This window comes from Parus major, chromosome 11 (genome assembly GCF_001522545.3).
Source record: "Parus major isolate Abel chromosome 11, Parus_major1.1, whole genome shotgun sequence".
NCBI lineage: Eukaryota > Metazoa > Chordata > Aves > Passeriformes > Paridae > Parus > Parus major.
Window position 1 is genome coordinate 18,925,541 of NC_031780.1, and position 22,067 is coordinate 18,947,607.

The 22,067-nt window shown below is 45.8% G+C and overlaps 1 protein-coding gene across 2 annotated transcripts; it reads right to left on the minus strand.

Moving 5' to 3' along the window:
- Positions 1-7,082: 7,082 nt before the first annotated feature.
- On the minus strand, positions 7,083-21,805 carry CMTM3 (CKLF like MARVEL transmembrane domain containing 3). Of its 2 annotated transcripts, none has more exons than XM_015640102.3 (5): positions 21,653-21,805; positions 13,335-13,490; positions 11,586-11,681; positions 10,309-10,426; positions 7,083-8,867 (listed from the first exon to the last, which is right to left on the minus strand). In XM_015640102.3, the coding sequence occupies exons 1-5, from the start codon at positions 21,761-21,763 to the stop codon at positions 8,839-8,841; spliced, it is 510 nt and encodes a 169-aa protein (XP_015495588.1). In that variant the 5' UTR covers positions 21,764-21,805; the 3' UTR covers positions 7,083-8,838. The 2 variants fall into 2 exon arrangements, with proteins under 2 accessions (XP_015495588.1, XP_015495590.1); XM_015640104.2 differs by lacking the exon at positions 7,083-8,867 and adding an exon at positions 9,998-10,180 and having other exon boundaries at positions 21,653-21,763.
- Between the last annotated feature and the right edge of the window lie 262 nt (positions 21,806-22,067).

Consider the following 22,067-nt stretch of genomic DNA (forward strand, 5'->3'; position numbering starts at 1 on the left):
GGGGCAGTTAACCACCAGCTCTGCAGGAGCTTTAAAGTCCCTAAATTAATTTGGGATTTGTCACCTCTCTGCTGTTTTGGGGGTGTGCAGGCACAGCAAATGCTTACCTAATTTGTGGCTTTATTAATGCAACCCTTTCTTCTTCCCTTTTGCTCAGGCCTCTTTCTGTATCTGTTGTTTTCTTGTCTCATGTCAACTTTTTAATGATTTCTACTTGTTTTCTTACGTGAGGGGAAGAAACCACACCAAAAATCTAAAATAAGCAACAATAATGGTTTTAGGGCATAATTAAAAAATGGAACCAAACTTAATTGCAGTTCAGATAGTGTAGGAAATAATATCCTCTGTCCTACTCAGCTGGGATACTGAACAGCTTTGTCCATGGAGGAGCATGAAGAACAGTTCCTGTCCTGAAAGCTCTGGAACCAAGAATCTTCAGCAGGCATTCAGGATAATAAAGAGGCACAGCCTGATAGGGGAGTGGAGATGTGAGAAGGACATTTGACAGTCCTGTGCTTTCAGAGTGAGACATGAGCAGTAAGAACCCTCCGTGGCCACTGCAGCCGTGGTGATCTCAGGGGCTGGGAAGGGGCTGGGATTGTCCAGGGGGGGATCCAGGCTGGTCCCTGCTCAGCCCCATGGGAAGGAGTAAATCCAACCTCTGGCACTTCTGAGAATCAGGCACTTGGCTCGTGTTATTTGTAGCATGAAATAATGGATTGTTCATTGTCTGGAGGCCAGCAAAGCTCAGAATTACTGTGCAGATCGAGGTGTCCTGTGTGTGAGTTTTATGGGCAACAAAAGCATTTTAAAATGATCCTGAAATCGGTACAAAAATGCATGGAATGTGTGAAAATACTTTGTAGAAATTATGCCATGTTCCTCTCTTTATTTTGACAGAGGGACTTGGTTAAAATGAATTTATACAAATACTCAGGAAATCTCTGAAGGACATTTTGGAGGATTTTCCTGGTATATTATTTTCCCTGTCAGCCACTTGGCCACCTTGATAGATCTGCTTGACCAAGTCAGAGTGGTGCTGTCCAACCTGAAAGGGTTCCTTTGTTTTGTTTTGGGGTTTTTTTGTGTTGTATTTTAAAAATTTATCTGTAATTTAACCATTTGTATGCTAAAAATAATCTTTAAAAAAAATCTGCTTACACTGTGATTTCTGGTAGCCTTTAATTTAGACTATACAACACAATCTAATTTTCTTTTGGGATATGCAGCTTTCATAAGTGTTATAAGTGTTCTTATATATGCCCAGAAGTGAAAGTTGTCTATTTATCATAGGAATGTGATTAGATAAAGTAACTATCCAGAATCCCAGTGCAGCTCTTTCATATGTGCTGGATGGAGGAGTTAGTAAAATTGCCTTTTAATCTCTATGGGTTAATAAATATTTTTTTATAATTAGCCACAGATATTCCTTTTTAAATTATACTTGGCAAACAGAAGATATTTAATTTTATATACAATATACATAGTTACCTTGATTGACATATTTATAACATAGAGCTTTGTGTTTACTATGAAGGTTTTATCTGTATCCCATGGACTTCATGGGTAAAACTTTAAAAAGCCAGTTAGCATTTATGGAAGGATATGGGAACTTTCTTCATGGCTTTAGAATGAGGACATAGGAGCATTTAAAAGGCAATAGCCAGATTGTTTTACAGATTATCTGGGGGGGTTCTTATTTTTTGATTGGGGCTGGTCCCTGCAGCTATTTTAATAACATCTGGATGTGAGTAACAGAATGGAATATGAGCATCTGCCTCTGTCACAGGCTGTTGTCTAGAGCACAGGAAATTTCAGGGTATTGTATTGTTTTGTGTCAGACAAATGTCTCAATAGACAGATTTAATTAAAACCTTCATGTGTCTGAAAGAAAACATCCTCTCTTAACTAGGCTGATTTGTCATTTTTGGTACCCTTTTAATCCCCAAAGTAGTGTTGTCTAAATATTTTTAGTGATGTTCCAGCTATCCTGATGTCTGCAGGTTAAAGTGGTTCTGGCTAGCACCCTTTTATTACAACAATGGCTACCTTCATTTTTCTACTGTTTCTACTTTAATCTTGAATGTTTACCGGTTTCTATTGTCGGATCTTGTGGAGGGAGAGTGTCTTAGCACTACAGCTCATCCAGCTTTAACTCATGCATCACAGTCCTGGAGTAAGAAAATATTTTGGATTATATATTGTGGCCAATTTATTGCATTTTAAAATGATTTCTATACTTTAGACACAACATTTATGACATAATAGAACGAATGACTTAGCTAATCATTATATCTGTCTAGACTTACTCTCTTCTGTGTTAGTGTTATTTTGAAACTATTTGTATATGTTGAAATTTGTAAGGGTTCAGGAACCCACAATAAAATAGTAAAGTATGTATTTATTTCTCATTATAATGGTCAATTTTGATTTGGAAGTTGACACTTTGTATGTCTTTTCACAGAATTGTAAACAAATACCGAAAAACTGCTTCACCTAGGGTGCCTTCCATGTGTGGTACAAACACTTGTCATTCACAGGAACAGAGATGTAAATTTATTAATCCAGTAAACACTATTTTTGTAATGTGAGTCACTAACGCAGCTCTGGCCTCGTTGTGCTTTGTTCCCACCAGCACCAGGTTGATGGCTGCTGTGGTCACTGCCTTCCCTCCCTGTGTGCACTAAATCTGACCCTGGGGAATCACAGCTCGTGTCTCCTTTGCTCTGCCCTCAGCTGCCCCCAGCACATTTCTGGTGCTCCACATTCCCTTCCCTGGCCTTGTGGAGGGGATGCTTAGGGGTGTTTGTATCCTCAGGGCTGACTCTGGCTCCTCTGGACAGGCTCTGCAGCCCAGTCCAGGCATTCCAATTCTAGCTCCTAATTTGTGATTTCCAGCTTTTGAGGAGGGAGCATCCAGGCCTGACCAAAAGACTTTATCCCTCTGGGTTATGGGTGCTGTACTGCCAGGTTTGTAATTGCCAACAGCTCAGAGGTACTGTGGAAATACCAGCTTAGAATTCCATTCAGGCTGAGCAAAGGGGATGCATTTTTCCTTTTATCATGAGCACAAGTCTGCTGTGCAATACCCTTGGTACTTTGCTTCTGCAGTAAAAGCTGCAGTGTTCTGTCCTGGAGGACCCTTGGTGCATCCCCTGTGTGGTGCCAGGGCAGCTCCTGCCTGTTGTCCTGCCCTGGGGACCGAGACCAGGGCTCCCCTGAGCACCAGATCCTGCTGCAGGACTGCAGAGTTTCAGCAGGCAGCACATTCATTCCCCTGGAGACAATTCCCAGCCCTGGAGGATTTCCCATTGTTCTGCAGAGCCCAGAGCCCGGTGCTGCAGCAGCTGCTTCAAGGGGTTGTCTCCAGCTGGGTGCACCTTCCAGCTGTGCCCACAGCTGGACCTCGCTGCTGGCAGAGCAGCTGCCAGCTCTGGGTGGGAAAGATGTCCTGGGAATGCTTGACCAAGCTCAAAGGCAAGGTACTCTACAAGAAAACACCACCTCCAGCTTGTTTCTACACCAGTAACCATCTTTCAGCTGTTGTGTTCTTTCTGTCGGTGTCTGTGCTAATCAAACACAAGCTGAAGAATTGTAAAGTCTTGCAATATACAGAGCAGTCTTGGTTTTAAAATCCATGCTGTTGCAGCATAATTTAAGTGATGTATTTATCAGTTTTAAATGTCATTTTGCTTTTCCAGTCTTTTGTATATGGGCACAATACTTTTTGTAAATTTTTTATTTTTTTTATTTAGTTGTCTTTCTGTCTTTCTGGTACTGGAAGATTTGAGTTCTCTGGGTTTTCATGGTACTCTTCTGATCATTCTTCATAGTGGTAAAAGTCTGTATTTTTGTATGTAGGAGAAATGGTAGTTTTCTAACACTTAGCCCAATCAATATAGTATGGAATCATTTGTGAAGGACTTCCTGTTTAATAAATGGACATATTAAAGTACTAAAACAGTGTCTTCATCTATAAACGTGGCCTGGGCTGGGGTGATTTTCTTCCCAGTGGCTGGTGTGGGGCTGTTTTGGATGTGTGTTGATAATTCAGAGATGTTTTTGTTGTTGCTGAGCTCACCCAGAGCCAAAGCCTTTCCTGCCCCTTGTGCTGCCGTGCAGGGGAGGTTTGGGGGGACACAGCCAGGACAGGTGACCCCAAGTGACCACAGGGGTATCCCACACCTTACAGCATCAGGATGGAAAGGGGGGAAGGAGGAAGGGGGAATGTTTGGAGTGGTGATGTTTGATTTTCCAAGGCACCATTCCAGGGGATGTGGCCCTGCTCTCTGGAGGTGCTGAGCACCTGCCTGCCCATGGGAATTGAGTCCTTATTTTGCTTAGCTCGTGTGCACAGCTTTTGCTTTCCCTATTAAATTGTCTTTACCTCAACCCAGGGGATTTCTCACTTTCTCTGCCTTGTCTCACTGAGACAGCAATTCCTGTGTGGGGCTGGGGGCTGCTGGGTGAAACCTCCCCAGGAGGCAGCAGAACCCCTCATGCAGCACTGGGGGGTTCCTGGGCTCATAACCCAGCCAGGCAGCTGCACAACACCCTTTGTGTGTGGGACCAACACCCCAAACCCCTGGGGCTGCCCCAGGACACTGCTGGGTGCCTTGGGGAGAGGGCAGTGGAGCAGAGAACGTGGAACTGCTCTGCTGCTCACGTGCTTGTGGTGGAATTGCTCTTGGGGTGTTTCTGGTGTGCTGCCATGGGCTGCAGTGCTCCTTCCTGGGGTCTGCAGCTTCCCATTTGGGACTGGAAAGGGATTTGGGGGCTGAAATGCCCCAGGGAGCACTGTGGCATTACCCAGGGTGGTATCCACGGTGCTCCTGGGTCAGGAGAAGCTTCATCAGTTGTCAAATTAAAATAAATTGTTTTGTCTAGCTTTTAGACAGTGGATCTCTTCCTTCAGTCTCCTAGGAAGACTGTAATTAATTTATTCATGGATCAAGCCAATGTGATGGGCTGTGTCCAAAGTCCATAAAAGAAAAGGACAGATGCTTCCTGGCAAAAAATAATGTTGGAATCAGTATTTTCCACTTCACTCCTCCTTCCCAAAGCCCCAAACCAAACCACACTTAAATTTTCTGGGTAACACTGTTTTACTTTCTGACCTGGAAGCTTTACAAAACACTGAACACTGAATTCTTCCACTAAAGGAGTGTCCTAGGGTGACTGACTGTGTCACACTGTGCATTTCTTGATACACTCCTGTTTATTTATTCCTGACATTTTAAAGACCCTGACTTTTAAGGCAATATTCCATGCACAAAGGTGTCTCGAGCATCTTGTATCAAGATTCACATCCTCAGTTCTCAGAATTTCTGCTTGATGCATCTTCTCTCAGAGGATTAAAGGATGGCCAGGTGAGGCTGCTGTGCATGTGCATTTGCCCTTTGAGGGCAGTTTGTGTCCTGCTGCAAGTCTGGACTGAAGCCACACAATGATTTTACTCTGATCACAGCAGTTCCCAGTGAGCAGCCTCAGCAGAAGGACAATGAGTGGAACCAGGTGCTTGCTGAGCAGCACATCCAGCTGTGTTCTCTTTCCAGCACACCAGGCTCTTCTCCACCACCACAGCAGCTGAGATGCTCTTCCTTGGTATCCTGGAAGTGACTCTGTCAGATGGAAATGGAAGTCCTGAGGAACTTGGAACAGCATCAAGTGAAAAGCACAGTTAGGTGGAGTAACAGACTGTTCAAAGGACAACAGAACCTCTTCAGTCAGAGTCTAAAAAAGCTGCTTGGAAAGGCACTTGAATTCATTGGAAAGGTCTTTTGAATTCCTTGGAAAGGTATCTGAATTCCTTGGAAAGGTATCTGAATTCCTTGGAAAGATATCTGAATTCCTTGGAAAGGTCTTTTGAATTCCTTAGCACTACCTCCAAAAATCACTTGACAAGCCTGGACAAGTCCACAGATAAATGTAAAAGCTTGGTAGGAGGGAGAGAGCCCTTCAGGCAGGTGAGAGCTGTGTGAACTCACCTGAGGTGCCACTTTCCCTTCCTGTCAGTGGCTTTGAGGTCATGGAACTTCTGGTATTGTTGTCCACACTTGGGGTTGGAAACTGCCCAGGAACTCCAGGTGGCAGTGGCTGTGCTGGAGCTGCAATGAGGGCAGGGATTGGGCTCTGGGGCTTGGGAAGCAGCTCCTCCACAGGACACAAGTGATTGTGATTGGAAAGAGGTGTCTGACCAGGCCACTCAAATCAGGATTTAATTAAGGGCTCCACACTGCAGGTGCAGTGCTGTGTTTGTCACCTGAATCACAGAGAAACCAGTGCTCCCAGCACCCTTTTGATGTCAGTTGAGGAAAAACAAGCAAATAAACAAAAAACCCAAAAAGCCAAGCTGGCTCCTCCTCCACGTGCCCCAGACCCTGAGCTTGGTGCAGTATTTGTGGTGGAATATGGGCAGAAGACTGAGTCAGCTCCCTCCACCCCAATCCAAACTGGCTTTGAGGTAATTATTTTAAATCTCATTTTCTGAAGTGATATTTCTAAAATACAGAACCCTTTCAGTTTTCTTTCAGTCATGGGAACAGATCTTTTTTAATAAAAGGCCAGAATCTTACAGAAGTCCTTAACCCTGGGAGCAAACTGCTTTGAAATAAATGAAGTCATCAAGTACTTAAAAGCCAGTAAGGAAATTCTCTGGGCAGGCACCTTACTGACAGCTGCTAAAGCAGTCCTGAAGCAACTGATGAACATTTTGTTTGCTGCCTGTTTACTTTAATCCAACATGGAAAAAATTACCAGAAAACCTCAGTATATTTTGGGTGTGTGAAGGATGAACCCGAAGGGTGACTCTGTTCTTTACGGGGTCATTGGTTGCCAAGAGGGAGCACAGAATCCCCAATGCTTAGAACTAATATCTAGAATATTTAGAACTAATTTTTGGTCACATTTTTTCATCTCATACCCTAAGGAAGGGGTTTGTCCTGTGGCTGGTCCCCAGGGCTGGCTCTGAGCTGTGCCCTCTCCCCAGCACAGATTTGGGATTCCTGAAGTCACAGTCCCTTGTGCTGGGCAGAGGCAAAGCAGCAAAATCAGGTCTTCAAGTAAGTAAAGACACCAAAAACTTCTATTAAAAGAGGTTTAATCCAGCATGGTTTCTAAATATTAACCATGTCTTCAGCTGTGACATGCAGTACATTTTTTTACTTAAAAAAAGAGAAATACAAAACAAGTATAAAAATGAGCCCAGGTCCCCTGAACGTCACAGTGTGCCAGTAAAATAGACAAGAGAAGGGAAAGAAACATGGGGTTTTGTACAGGAAAAGGTCCAAAGAGATCTTCCTGATAAATCAAGGATTATCTGTCACATTTAGAAGCAATCACTTGTTCTGCATTTACTCTGTCAGTGGTCAGGAAGCAGGAGATGTAGGAGCTGCCTGCTGGACAACTCCAAACCTGACCAGCACCCCCTGCTCTGTGCCAGCTCCCCTGTCCTGCCAGCAGCTGCCACAGGGAACTGGAACCCAGGTGCTGATTTTATTCCAAAGGAAATCTGCCTTTATTGTTTTATCCCTGTTTTTCACTTTGTTAGTACCATCTGCTCTCATTTTAATCACACCTGTTGTGGTACTGTATTAATTTTTAAAAAATCCATACAGGTTTATTTGCTACAGACCTGTCTGATGCCATCTGTGAGGAGTGTGCTGTGCTCTTCCCAAGCATTCCCCAGTGTTTATAAATGGACACAGATATTCCAAAGTAGGCTGTGCTACCTGTAAAAACAGCTTGTAAATTCAGAGGGCTTCTCCCCTGGAATACAACACCACAAGGTAAGTCACATCCTCCCAGAGGTGAAAAATCAACTCAACCCACCCCACCCACACACACTGCAATAAGGGGGCTGGGGTGGTGAATCCATTGCAGACATTCTGAAGTTTGGGGTTGGCTTTTTGGCCTTTTCACAGTGGGGAGGAGCCCCTGCCCTCCTGGGGCCTGGGCACCCTCGGTGTGGCAGCACCAGTGGGCTCAGCACAGAGCAGGACACCAGGCACTGGAGCCTGGGGCACAAACACCTGCAGGCTTCACCAGGCAGGTCCTGCTGGGAGCTGTTGGCCAAGCCTGCCTTCCCTGGCTGTGCAAACACTCACAGGGGCTTCTAAAAACAGGACAGGGCTGCCCAGAGCTGCCTCACCTGTTCCTCCCCATCCTGTGGTGAAATTGCAGCAGAGGGGATGTGACTCCATCCAAGCAGCTTAAAACAAGGGATACTTAATGTTTGATGAGCCAGCTGCCCTGCAGCACCATTATACTACTCTGAGGTTTGTTCTTGCTGCAGATTTCCAGTTGTCACATTTCCTTGTCCCAGATGGACAGGAGATTTAAAGGTATTGAAACCAACATGTTAACTGTAATCCATGCCTTCAGTGCTTGGGAGTATTCAGACTTTGGATAAAGAAATACTGTTAGTTAATCAAGAAAAATACAAACAGAGGCATCCAAACCTCTCTTCTTTGGCATATATAAGTATAAAAGCTTTAAGTGTTAAAGGTTTGGAATTATGAAAGCACATTAAAAGCTGTAAATGTTAAAAATGCCATTCCCATTTACTCAGGACATGGATGTGCTGAGTGGGGAGGAGCAACAGAGAATTGAGCTGTGTTGTTTGGACAGAACTACTGGAGGATCTGTAGTTGTCAAGAGTTTAGTGGCACTGGGAATAGTCTCCTTTTCCACATCACTGCCTTGTCTGTGCTCTGGTGATTCCATGAACAGTGAGGTGGCAAGGGGCTGAAATGAGGGGATATTTCAATTTACAGTGCATTCAGCAGAGAGGAAAGTGCTTGATCATCTTCCCTTCACGCTTGGTTGGTGTTTGGTTCTTCAGTCTGAGTCAGAGTCGGAGTCCTCATCTGAGGGGTGAAACAAGGAACAAAAGTGAAAATGCAAACTGGAAACCCCCCCAGCTGTGGTTCTGGTTGGGAGAGAGGCTGCTCTGGCAGGGTGTGCTTCAAAGGACACAGCAGGATTGGGAATGAACACTTCTGTGCAATGGCAGCTCTTGCTGAGGTGATGGGACCTGAAATGGTGTTTGTAGGAGTTGGAAGATGCTGCTGAGAGGCCCTGCTGCCATCCTTGCTGCTCTGGGCTCTGCTGTGTGCTCTGCAGCTCAGCACCTCTGAGATGCTGAGAAATCCCTCCAGGCCCACAGAGCTCCATCCTTCTGGCCTCAGCTCATGAAAGCCCCTGTGTGAACACAAGTTTGGGCTGCAGGGCTGAACCCTCCTTGCATGGCCACAAACACCAACACAAAGCTGTGTGACTGCACTTCTGTGAGTTGATGTATTTGTGTCTCCATCTCCAGGGGAATCAGATCTAATCTGTATCCTAACTCTGCACCTTGCCACCTGGTCATCTTCTGAGGGCAGTTCAGTAGTTCAGTTTTCAGCTTTTGCTGTCTGTTTCCTGTTCCTTTAGTTACTTTTTTTCCTTTTGTCTTTCTTTTCAGCCTAAAGCTTGAAAAATACTTAATAGTTCACTAAAATCCCCAGAAGAGACTTGTCAGTGCTGCTGTTCACTTCCTAGGATTCTATGCACACCTTGGGTGTTTGGTTTTGCAGGGGTTTTAAATGGAGTGTTTGGGGGAGGTTGGGATATTTTTTGTTTGTTTTTAATGTGGAGCAGTCTTTTTAATCCATGTGGGTGCAGTAAGTAGTCACAGGGACATCATGCCTGGTTTGGGCTCCTGGAAACTGCAAAACAACTACCCCTGTCTTGACTTGAACTGACACCCAACACCTTTTTGTCTTTTTCTAAGTGGATCTCTCTGAAGTAGACTTCAATAGGAGAAAAAATTGATAAGAATACTGTCTGACTGTTGGATTTCAAGGCCATTTGCCCACAGATGGTCAAAGCTGATCAAAAGAGGTGATCATGTAGAGGAAATGATGAAGAGAAAAGCACTATTTGAACATAAAAGGCTGTGGATTCATGGATGTTAGTTATAAGTTACTAAAAAAAAAAAAAAGGTAGAAGTTTGCTTGTTTTTACAGCAAGACATTTTAATAGGGAAAGTAAATCTGTGCTGCATGGTGATTTCTATAATTGGATTTGGGGCTTTTCAAAATTAGAGGTTGTGAAACTCTGAGAAACTTCACATTCCTGGCTTGCAGGTTATCTTCATAAATCACTGGAATTCCATTTGGAGCTTCCTAACTGAGCAGAGCTGTGGCACACAAACCCAAGAACAGAAAGTGCTCTTACTGGGAAAGAGCTCTTGCTCCCTGCACAGGGTGAAATGGAGAGGGAGATCTCACACTGCAGCTCGTGTTACAAGCAGGGAGTTTTACCCACCTTCTGTCTTGTGCCCCTCGGGGGAATCAGAGCTGCCTTGCTTGAGGAAAGTGACCAGGTCATTGAAAGTTAGGTAGAAATCGATGGCAAACACGATGGTGGCTGCAAACCCAAACACCTGAAAGGGTAAAGTAACACTCAGTAACAACAGCTCCCGTCTGTCAGGGACAAACCAAACCCAACCAAGCTCACACAGGAAAAATTCCATGAATTTTTTGACCTGTGCCTTTCCAAAGAGGCAGGGAAGGGAAATGGTTTGTGACACATTGGTATCAACTGAACTACAGCTGATTTGGGAGCCTGAGAAGTGACCAGGTGTGTCCTTGTCCCTCCCCCAGGCCGCAGCCCTCGTGGGCTCTGGGCACGTTCTGGTTCACCTCCTGCACCTCCACTGTCCCAGGACACCTCTGCCACCAAGAAATCACCTCCATTTCTTGGGAAATAAATTTCCACTTGTTTGCAAGGAGATGTGTTTATTGCTGAGTGAATTAGACAGACTGACATGATTCTGGAGTTTCCTCTCCAGTGCCAGAGCAGCAGAGCTGTGCCAAGCACAGGCTGGGTGCTGGGCTGAGCACACTCCATCCCTCCACTCTCACCACAGGGACAAAGATCAAACAAGGTTTGGGATTGTGGGATGGTTTGGGAAGGGCTGCTGGCTGGCACCACTGGGCATTGTTCTTCCCAAGCTTAAACAATTGCTATGCAAATTTTATTTATGTTGCATACATTATTGATGCTTAGAGTTAAGTTGCAGATGCAGGGGCTGTATTTCTGACCACAAAATGCTGATGGGTGAAGGCTCTCTCCTGGGCAGTCTTGGTATTGGAGGCTAAAATGACACTGCTCTTGTTTCAACTCATCCAAGTAAAACTAAGCAGGAGAGGCAGGAGGTTGAAATTACTTAATTCAGACTGGCCTTAGCAGTTGCAGGTTTGAGTTATTTTAAAAAAATAAATAATTATTATGATTATGATTATTATTATTATTATTCTTTCCATTCAAGGATCATGACACTCCTTGCAGGAGCAGCTAGTAAAATTAAAAAGCAGAATAGGTGCCTTCCCTAAGGGTACATTTAACACTGAGCAACTCTGTTAGGGTGAAAGCACTAGTCACAGGTTCAAGACAAATTTTTCTGAATAAGTGACATTTCTGTGCTTTAGGCAAATTAATTTTCAGTTAATTGAAGAAACTTCTCTGATTTGAACTGTTTCTTAAGTACATCCATACTCTGTTCACCATAGCACTCAGGTGGAAAGCTCATGCCTACTCACCCCTGCTGCTTTAGATGCTCCATCGTTGTATTTTGAGACAGCAGCAATTGAAATGGCAAAGTAAATAATGGCAGCGGTGACACAGCGCAAGAAATCCTGTGGAAGAAGCAACGGTGCATTCTCAGACTGCTCAAGGATTTCCTCTAAAAACCATTCTGGAAATGAACACTCAGCCCCTCTGTTGTTGCATCAGTGGCCTTGCTGGTATGTAACCACAGCCTGGGTTGCTGCAGGGGAGGAACTGCTCATCTGTGAAATATTTCTAAATAAGAGAAGCCCTGAGCCTTGGCATAAACTTCTGCTCTTAAAGATGCTGGGATAAATCCGGCTTCTACCCTGCCTGTGTCAGGCAGACCTTCCTTCAGCCTGGGAGGGGCTGTGCACGGTGTTTGCCTTGGAGCACAGCAAGGGATTTGATGGAAAAATCGTTTGAAATGACTTAAAAACCTCACGTTTGAGCAGACCTCCTGTGGCACCAGAGGCTCAGGAGGTCCCAGCCCCCATGGGAATGGGTGCCTGTCTCTCTGTGGATGCAGGGCTGTGAGGTGATCTCCAGGGAGACCTGGCTGGGCAGTGCCTCATTCAGGAACACAACACTTGGATTAGTGTTGGAATGATTGATACTTCCCATGTCCACTGCCAGCTCCATGCCTGGTGTGATCCCTGGGACGTGTCCTGCTGAGCTGTGCCCTGACACACAGCAGAGATGTCTCTGCAGTGAGCTTTAAACAGAGCTGTGCTTCCCAGGGCACATGCAAATCATGGGAGCTGCAAAAATGGAACCCTCAGCTCTGTTCACAGTTAGCTCTTCTGCCTTTCCAGAACAGATGGAGGAGTAAAATCCTGTCTCAAACCACAAATCCTGCAAGAAACCCGATTCCTCTGAAGTCAGGGCAAGGTCAGTTATCTACATTCTGTGCCTGTAGTATGTTATGGTAATGGCCATAATAAACACACAAGTGCCTTTTTTATCTTAGTTCTGGAACCAGATGCATGTAGAAAATGGGAAAATGATGGAACTGAGATTACCAGCTGAGAGCTGTGCACAGTCATAGCCAAAGTCACTGATACTGTTTTATCTACCAGTGGCCTTGCTAAAGTTATTTTTGTACAGGGAGCTCTAATTCAAACCTCAATGCAATGAACTACTGATGGTACCAAAAGAGAATCCAGATTGATAAAATCAGTGGGTTTTTCTGAAGTATTTGTACGGCAAGGCAGCTGCTCCCTTTGCAGTGATATCTGAGGCTGCAGGGACATCCAGTGGCCAGGGCTCTCCTGCAGCCCCAGCACTGCCCCAGCAGTCACTGGGCTGCTCTGTGGGCATGAACTGGCCAGAGCTGGCCCTTCCCAGAGCAGCTCAGTTTGTCTGAGGGTGTAACTCTACCTGAGAATTTAATCACAGCCTGATAAAGTCTGCCCATTATCAACAACACACCCGTTTCCCCATCTGCAAGGGTGGCAATAAGGAGCCCCCAGCAGTCAGACTTGGGCTGATGCTGGCCCCAAGCCATTTGCCTGGAATTTGGAATACCAGCTGTGCTTTGATAAAGCCATGCCTTGTGTCAGCACCCAAAAAGCTGCAGAGCAGAGCATGGAGTGCTCCAGGACCTTCTGAACCAGAGGCAGCATGGACAAGTTTCTAAAAGGGCAGTAAACTTGTTACAGTCACCCTGATCTGCCCAGCCCCTTTCACCCCCTCACAGCAGACAATTAATTCTGAAGGTTTCTGTTGCACATCTCACTTACCGCCAAAGGCCAGTGGACTCCTTTAAACTTCTCATTAAGCTTGGAGGCGTAGGCAAAAAAAAGAAACAGTGCCAGCAGAAACTCTAGGAGTGGTGCCATCATGAAAGAAGCTGCTAGAGATGCAATATAGCAGATAAAGATGATAAATGACAGCACCTAAAGTAAAGGGAAAACTCGCAGTTATTCGCATGGAATAGCAGAGCCACAGGCAGCTGAGCAGCTTTGAAGTGTTATTTTCCCTGTGTATTTCTGTCAGTGCTGCTGCTGGCATAGCTTCAGCATCCTGCTTTTTTTATTTTTCATTGGGCCAAATGATTTTTCTTGTTCAGCACAGAATAAATCTGAAGTAATGGTGTTTATTTCCCTGTGTGTGAAATCGCTTTTCCAGAGCGCTGGGTGGATTTGCACCCCTTGAAGTCGGTAATTTGCTCTGGATTGTAAACAGCTCTGACAACATAATTCTGAAGATAGACTGGGGTGTTGCCAAGCAAGCAGAGCTCTAAGCTTTCAGCTGTGACAGCTCTCATTTGAAACCCAAATCAGTGCTCAGACAGCCTGAAGTAACTCAGCATTTATAATCTTGGAGTTGAAAGAATAAAGTCTGCTGATGATGGATAGAAAAGGGACAAGAATTAATTGTTCTGTGATTTCTGGAAGTGTCTGGTTCCAGTTTTCCAGCATGGCAGCTCTTCTAGAGAGTAATAGGACAGATAACTCCCATAGATTTATCTCCATAATGTTTCCTATCTCTAGTAAATAATAAAAACTGTTATTTTTTTCCCACTCAATTGAAATACCTTTAGAAATACAGCTCAGAATAGAAAGTTTCACAATGGGACTGAAGAAAATGCATTTTCACCTAAACCAGGCAGTAGCAGAGTGCTGTCCTGCACTCCTGGACTGTGACTGTAAAAGTGGAAGGTAAGGGAACCATAGAGAAGCTCAACACCATTTCCAGTTGCTGCAGTGAGGGTTGGTGGTCTCCAAAAAGAAGCTCCAGTCCTCCTGTTTCACTGCCATGGATGGGAACTGGTTGTTGTTTCAATCAAATTACCCTGAAGTAACGAAAGTAGCTGGGATGCTGAATTATATATTGTCATGTGCCAGTTCACACCTGGGCTGCTGTGCCCAGCCTTTCCTCCTGGACACAAATCTCTGCCTTCCCAAAGCTCAGGGATGCTTTTGGTCAGCACAGACTGAGCATTAGATTACGAAGATTTTTTTTTAACTTCTAATTCCAAACTGGGACACTGATATTCCCACTCACACAGCATTGAAAAGAAATGGATTCTTTACCCCCAGATGATAGGCACATCTGAAGGCAGATGTACATTTCTGCAAAGGTAATCAAAGCATTTGCCTCATTAAATTTCAGCTCTGTGGATTTTGTTTGCTGCAACCGTGGGTTCCTGGAGACCACCAGTACCAGAAAAAATCATCATTACACCTGAGTGATAAGACTCCTATAATTATTAATTGGTAATTACTCCTATGAGAGGTCAGTCAACTCTCAAATACATATCAAAAAAACATTTATGTTTAGGGGGCAACTAAGCAGTTCAATCCCACTGAATAATTTCTTGGTGTAATTAATTAGCAAACCTTTATTCTCAGCCTGTGTTTTGGGGGAAACAGTGTCTGAGCAGGATGCTAACAGCTGGAGTAAACTGTTTTCATCCATTAGGACTGGCTGGTGAGGTTAGAAAGGATATGATATTTTTAGTAAGAGACTATACTTACCTTAAACATCTATGCATTGTTCTTTTTTCACTGGGTTCTAAGAAACTGAGCTGGGATAGTTTATAGAGCTCACTTCTGCATGGGCCTGTTAGCTGGTAATATCAGCCCCATTCTGATTTGTTTATTGCTCACAGAGCCTCTCTGCAGGTTTTTCTCATTCTCCTAAGGTGGAGGGAGTTCATTCCCTGTATCTCATCTTTAGTGTGGCATTTTCTTTCTACGAGCTAAAAGTGATAAGAACTCTTTGAAGGGAAGTGGATTTATCAGAGCTTGACAGCTCTTAAGAGGAGAGAGGACTTCCTTCTTCCTATCACAGCACCTATTCCCTTCCCACCCCAAAAAACATAGACTGCACTTGCTTTGTGAATTCACTTCGCTTGCATTTCTGGAATAAAATGTATACACAGTTCTATGTTTTCTTGGATTAAAATCACCATCTATACAGGACATTTTGTTTTCTGGTGTTGAAAAAAGTATCTTCCTTTTTGTGGCTAAAGGCAGGTGTGTGATGGCTGAGCTGCAGGGGTGAGCAGCAGCAGAGCTGGGTTCAGGGGCAGGTCCTGCTGGTCACAACCCTTCTAATGGCAGATCCTTAAACCTGAACTAAACTTGGTGATGTCTTAGGAGAGGATTAAATGCAGTATTAAATAATACATCCTACTGGAGCAGCGAGGGGAGGTAGAGAGGCAAATTTCAGATATGTAAGTGATGCTGCACAGCAGAGATCCTTTTGATCTCAATTCTGTTTGAGTCAGTAACTCCTGTGCTCTGACTGCCTTTGCACTGAGAAAAAATCTTTCCTGTTGAAGTGTAAAGTGAAAGGAAGAGTCTTTGTGGTCTGTTCTTATCAGCTTTATGGAAATTTGTGCCAGGGAAGGCTCCTGCTGTCCCCTCTGAGCCCTGGGCAGGCGTGAGGTTTAGACACGAGTGAAACAGGAGCTGTTCTGTGGAAGGAACAGATCAAGGAGCCCCTGATCCCAGGTGCTGGGGTGCCAGGGGATCCCTCCTTCTGTGCCAGGGAAGCTGCTCAAGAGACAGATGAGTCTAAGCATTTTAACTTTCTAACTGGGTCTGACCCAGAAAAGTTGGGGAAATAGTTGTTTATTTTAAAATCTGGTTACCAGGCCAGTTACCTGTCCAACCCAAGCCCTGTGTGATGGGAGGTGACAGCAGTGTCCTGCTGTCTGCTCCTCAGGCCTGAGGGTGACTGTATTCCCACCTTCCCCACCCTCAGTGGCTGGAGTGACTCCAGCCTGTCTCCACTTGTCAGCATCTCCTTGGGAGGAGAACTGCACCTCTAGGCACACTGAAAAAAACACCACCTTTTGATTCACAAGAAGCTGCTTGATTTCAGTAGATTATTGATGGTATTAGCAAAGGGAAAAGACTCTGAAGTGTGGCAATTGGTCATTCCTCATCCTGGAGGCATTATGAGACTGAAAGGGCCCAAGGAAGATTTTATATAAAATAAACATCTATAAAATAATGGACCAGATTTTGAGAATGAAGATTTGAAAGATGGTATTTTTGGATACTTTCCTTGTGGGAAGGCTGGAAGGCCCAGGAAGGGGAGGGAAGCAGACCTTGGAAAGAGCCAGAGCAGCAACAGGAAGGAGGTGCCTGAGGGCTCTGTCAGGTGAAGACCATGGCACTGCACCTTGGTGCTGCACCTCCTTCTTTGGTTTTCTTCTTTTCTGTCTCCCATCACAGCCCTGACATGGATTTTAATGCCAAACTTCCTTGGTAGCTTGGGAACAGCCCTGTGTAATACCAGAGCTCACAAACTGTAAGATTTTGATGATATTTCTCATTTCTCCTCGTGTAGAGCTCATTTCCTCTTCTGACAGGTGGAATGCATGGACTCCTTGAGCAATATTGGCTATTACCTATAACTGTCTTTTATGGTTATGGTCTTAAATGGTCAGAAGTCAGCAGGTGCCTTTTCTGACCATTTAAGTGCACTGCCACTAACTCAGGCACTTGATGTTATCTTAAAATTTTAAAAATACTCCTCTCCTCTCCTCCCACAATGCAAACACTGCAGTGCCAGTCTGAACCCAGAAATAATGACACCTACCTATGTGCTTTTCCAAACTTCAAGTCTTTGCAACAAACATCTTACAAACTGAAAGGTGCTCTAAAAACTCAAGAGCACCTTTCAGAATATACCCTGACCCCTCCAAGGACTGTCAAATGTTCCACTGCACATCACACTTGCTCTGCACCTCTCTTCCTGGAGCTGTGTGTTTCAGGGTCACTTCAGAGAAAGGTCAAGCAATGGGACCTTGGTGTTTTTCTTACTGCTCTGTATCTATGCTTAAAAAAAAAAGGCAGCTAGAGAGGAAGTTTGTGAGGCTCCATGCTGTTGCAAGTTCATTTCTAGCACTTTCAGAAGGCGCTGCAGCTTCTGGCAGGAAAAAAAAAATAGCAGTGTTTTAGCAGTTTTGTCAATTTGTATTTACACAGGGTTTTTCTCTTCCCCTCACTTGGGGTTGCACTCTCAGCACTGAGAGCAGCTGAGTCTGAGCTCTTTCTGAGCTGCTGATGACAGCTTGGGGTGACTGCTGCCAGCTTCACTGTGAAGGAATATCTGCATGCAGGAAGCTCTAATGCAGCAAAGAGCAGGACAGGAACCTTTCATAGCTTGGCAGTCGTAAGTGTATAAAAAATCCTGGCAAAACAGCAGCCTGACTGTTCACTGAGCACCTTTTATGTGCACTTCCATTCACACAGAACCCTTCTTGGGTATTGTATTTCAGAAAGTAATGTTCCCATTTAAAGCCATGTAATTATTACTTAATATTGTGTTGCTGGGCTTCTTAAAGTGGCCAGGCATTATGAAGTTATACTTTATTGTACAAGTGGTTAGAGAGCACAGTGCCCCTGAAGGGAGGGAGGCCTGAGCAGTGCTGAGGTCATGGCAGCTCCAGAGGCGTTGTCTCCCCTGAGGATGGAGAACAGACCCGCTGGAACCCACTGGGAATATTGGGACGCTGGGAAGCTGCTGCTATCACTGCAGCAGCTCCTCTTCTCCTGCTCTCACCTCCCTCCCCAGGAAAGAACAGCTTTGCCTAAGGCTGAGGGTAAGACTGTGGGTAACAGTGTCATCTTTTGGACAAGAGTGTGTTTTGTTCTTGTATTCTTGTCAGACAGACAAAGTGCATCACTCAGTGGTCTCTGCTGTTCAGTTATCACTTCTCTGTTGCACTTGTCGTGGAGGTGAAACTCCTGTCTCCTCCAGAACTGGCTGCAGGAGAGGCCTTCTGGCTACAGACCCTGAGAAAGGCACAGGGTGTAATCCTCTCTCCAAAGGAGACTTTACACACAGCAGGTGAAGTTTCAGTTACGAAGGTCAGTTCAGAGGAGACTGAAAAGACAAGAGAAAGATAGGAAAAGAGGAGAAAAACAGGCACAATGATTTCTACATCCTTTTATGTCACCACAGAGGTGGCACAACTTTACCTATTCACACTGCATTTTTATAAAAACAAAATAAAAGCATGCTGGCTTCAGGAGACTGAGGAGATGCCAATTAAAGCAGCCACAAAGGCTTGAGTGGAGCACCAGGTGAGCAGCAGAATCCACAGCTGGGGATCCTGCCTGGACGAGCTCTGGTGGTAGTGTGAGAGTGGCTGTTAAATGGTTCCAACACAGGACACAGGGAAAGGAAAACTCATCTCTTGAAGGGTGGAAAAGAGCAAGGATGAGATGCTGACCTGCAACACAGAAACTTGAGTGGTTAGGAAAAATGGGTAGCTTAAGAAGAGTGTTAAAACGTGTGGAAGAAACCATGGAATGGGTGAGGGGGGAAACAGAAAGGAAAAAAGATTAATGTGTAAGATTAAAAATGATGGTTAGAAAACAGAGGGATCAAGACAGTGAGAATAAATAGGATTAGGGGAAACAGTGAAGCTTCTACATATATTTGATGCTACTGCTTCTCTCTGGCTTTAGAGCTGTCCCAGGTGGAATAAAAAATTAATCAGGCAGGTTAGTGGGGAAGTGGACTGGATGTTCCCCAGAGGTCTCATACAACCCCAACCATTCTGTGATTCTGTGGAGATCAAAAGAAAAAGGAGCAGGGGATGGGGGGAGGATGACTTCCTTATTTGAATAAAATTTGAGATTATAATTAAGCTTCTAGCAGTAATCAGCACCATCACCAGCCTGACCTGTTTGAGGGGAAGCACCAGGATTCCCAGTTTACATGGGTACTGCACCAGAGCAAATCACACCTGAACATCCTAAAGATCCTCTGTGTGGAAATGTTATTTTCAAAAATGGCTTGAGATATGCAGAAATAAAGTGCATTTCTGGGGAACTGCCAGGCTGCTGAATAATGTGACATTTGTAACAGTAATGAGGACCCCACTTTGCTTCTGAACAAAAGACACTGTTCAAAATGTGTATCCATTAATATTATTTCCATACATTTATGCAGCACCCAACCCCGTCCCACATTAGCACTGTGTCAGAGGAAAAATTAAACATTCAAGAGGAGGAATGCAAAGCTAAAGATGAAACACAGATTTAAACCATGATAGATTTAACTTGGACTCATCTTCAATTATTTGGCACTGTATTTCTCTAATTGTATACAGGCTGCATTTACTCTGGGGCCTGTGTTGTCTTCAAGGGTTTCTTCTGGCAAAGCTGAGACAACTGGAGAGAAACTACTGCTGCCTCTTGTCTGCCAGGAAACTGTGTCCTGAGCACGTGGGCCTGGCCTGCAAGGAGCACAAGGAAAGCTCTTGGCAGATGAGATTTTAGAGCTGCTTTCAGCCAGCCAAGCCCTTGGGAAGCCCCAAGTGGCCTGACAAAGGATAAATCCCTGTTTTGTCAAGACAGAGCAGTTTTTATTACTCCAAGGAGGCATCGTCAGTACTTCTCTATGATAACAAAAGGGTGAGTCTGATCCCATGACCAGAACAGTATTCCTCCAATATGTCATCATTCTGAGATGTTAAAAAGCCAGGCTGTCTGAAAACCATCATTTAGTGGCTGTAAGCTTGTAAAGGAAATTCCAGTGTGTGTTACAGTATGTAAAAAATACATGCCAAAGGAGCCAGGTTAGCTGGGCTCTGGTATCTTGTAAATGGGTGGGTTTGTAAACTACAGATGCTGATGTGTGATTGTGTGATGGTGTGACTGATGGGGTACCTGGAGGAGGGATGGCATAGCTGGCATTTTTTTGGTGGAGCTGATAAAGCCCATGGCCTGCTACTACCCAACCTGAGGCTTTCCCCAGCACAGAAGTCATCCTGACCTACTGAGTGAATGCTTTTCCTCTCAAAGCCAGCCTTGCATCTGGCTGTTCCTTGTCTCTCTGCCACAGGGCATTGGCCACAGCCTCACAGACTCTCAGAGCTGGTCCCCCACCAGCTGGTCACAGACAATTCTGTCTCCTTCTGCCAGTTCCTTATCTCTCTTTGGCAGGAATACCCTTGTTTCCTTCCCTGAGCTAGCAGAGTGCATAGCCAGAGACACCCTGCACATCTGAACAGTGCTCCATAGACCTGACTGCTAGTTTGGGCTGTCCTGATATTTGACTATCTGCTGCCAAAACTCCAGCTAAAACTCCAGCAAATTTAGTATCTAAATTTATCATTATTTCTAGCAAAAACGATGTTGAACATCTAATTTCAATCACTGAGCTTCCTATTCAGATCGTAATTTTGGTGTGAAATACTCACTCCCCACGGGGTGAGTGATCGCCTTCCCTATCACACAGGTACTGTTTTAGTCTGTTTTAGGTTTTCAGCCTTTACATGTAAAATTCCAGAAAGTCTCTCACCACAGTCACTGCCCTGGTCCTGCTGATGCAGCCAGGTGTCCCTGGCCCTGTGCCCAGCCGGGCTGGTGCCCAGCCGCTGTCTCAGCAGCCTTTCCTTCCCTCTGGGCAGCTCCAGAGCGGCCAGCGAGCGCATCCCTCCGAGGGCCAGGGAGCAGCAGGGCTCCGAGGGCTCGGGACAGCAGCTGAGAGGCACAGCCTCATGCCACACACCACAAATTCCTCACTAAAGTCTTTCCTGACACACTCAGGCCAGGCTGCCCCCTAACCTGGCACCAGCCGATAATGCAAACCGCAGCCGTAGTGGTTACTGGAATCACACCGCAAACAGCTTAAAACGAAATCAAAGCGCTTTTTTACCGAAAAGGAGTCGCCGATAGCGGAACACACTGGAAGGCTAACGAGACAAGTTCTGCTCTCTAAGGTGCTGTGCCTGAATTACGCTAAATCCATTACGCTCTCAGTTCCCCCACTCCGGTAGGGCTATTTCCCCGTTTTCCCCTCGGCTGTTGTCTCCCGTCTCCCCTCAGTTGTTTTCCCTCAGTTTTCCCCTCGGCTGTTTTTCCCCAGTTTTCCCCTCGGCTGTTTTTCCCCAGTTTTCCCCTCGGCTGTTGCCCCCCGTCTCCCCTCGGTTGTTTTCCCCGCTTTCCCCTCAGCCGCTGCCGCCTCTCCCCTCAGGCGCACAGCGGAGCGGCCCGGGGCAGGTCGGTCCGGCGGAGCCCGCTCGGGTCGCGGCTGTCCCGGGGGAGGCTCCCGCAGCCCCCCGGCCCCGGTGTGCCGTCCTTACCGACTCTGCGAGCAGCAGCTGCCCCTTGCGGGAGCGCAGGAACTCCCGGGGGGGGAGCAGCGAGCTGAGCCCGGGCGGCGGCGCGGCCCCCACGGACTCGGGGTCCTCCATGGCTGCGGCGGGCGGGGTGGGCTGGGGATGGGGCTGGGCTCGGGCTGAGCTGGGCTGGGCTCGAGTCGGGCTCGGGCTGGGCGCGGGCTCAGGCTCGGGCTGGGGGGTTGGCCGTGGAATTTTTTTAATTTTTTTCTCTGAAGGAGGGAAGCGGAAATCGTGACACTGCGGAAACGTGAAAAAAAAGTTTCAGCATCCCCCAGCTGTGGGGGGCGGCCCCAGCGCCCGCCCCCAGCCCCGGGACAGGGACAATGGAGCCGGGCTGCCACCTTCGCCCTGCCCTGTTGGGCTGACACCGGCGAGC

What these genes read in the sequence shown, in the direction of transcription:
- CMTM3 (XM_015640102.3), bottom strand. Translation starts at nt 21,763, where the DNA reads ATGGAGGACCCCGAGTCCGTGGGGGCCGCGCCGCCGCCCGGGCTCAGC. An exon ending in AGCTGCTGCTCGCAGAGTCG is followed by an intron (nt 13,491 to 21,652) that starts GTAAGGACGGCA and finishes CCTTTACTTTAG; the next exon opens with GTGCTGTCATTTATCATCTT. An exon ending in GAGCATCTAAAGCAGCAGGG is followed by an intron (nt 10,427 to 11,585) that starts GTGAGTAGGCAT and finishes TTACCCTTTCAG; the next exon opens with GTGTTTGGGTTTGCAGCCAC.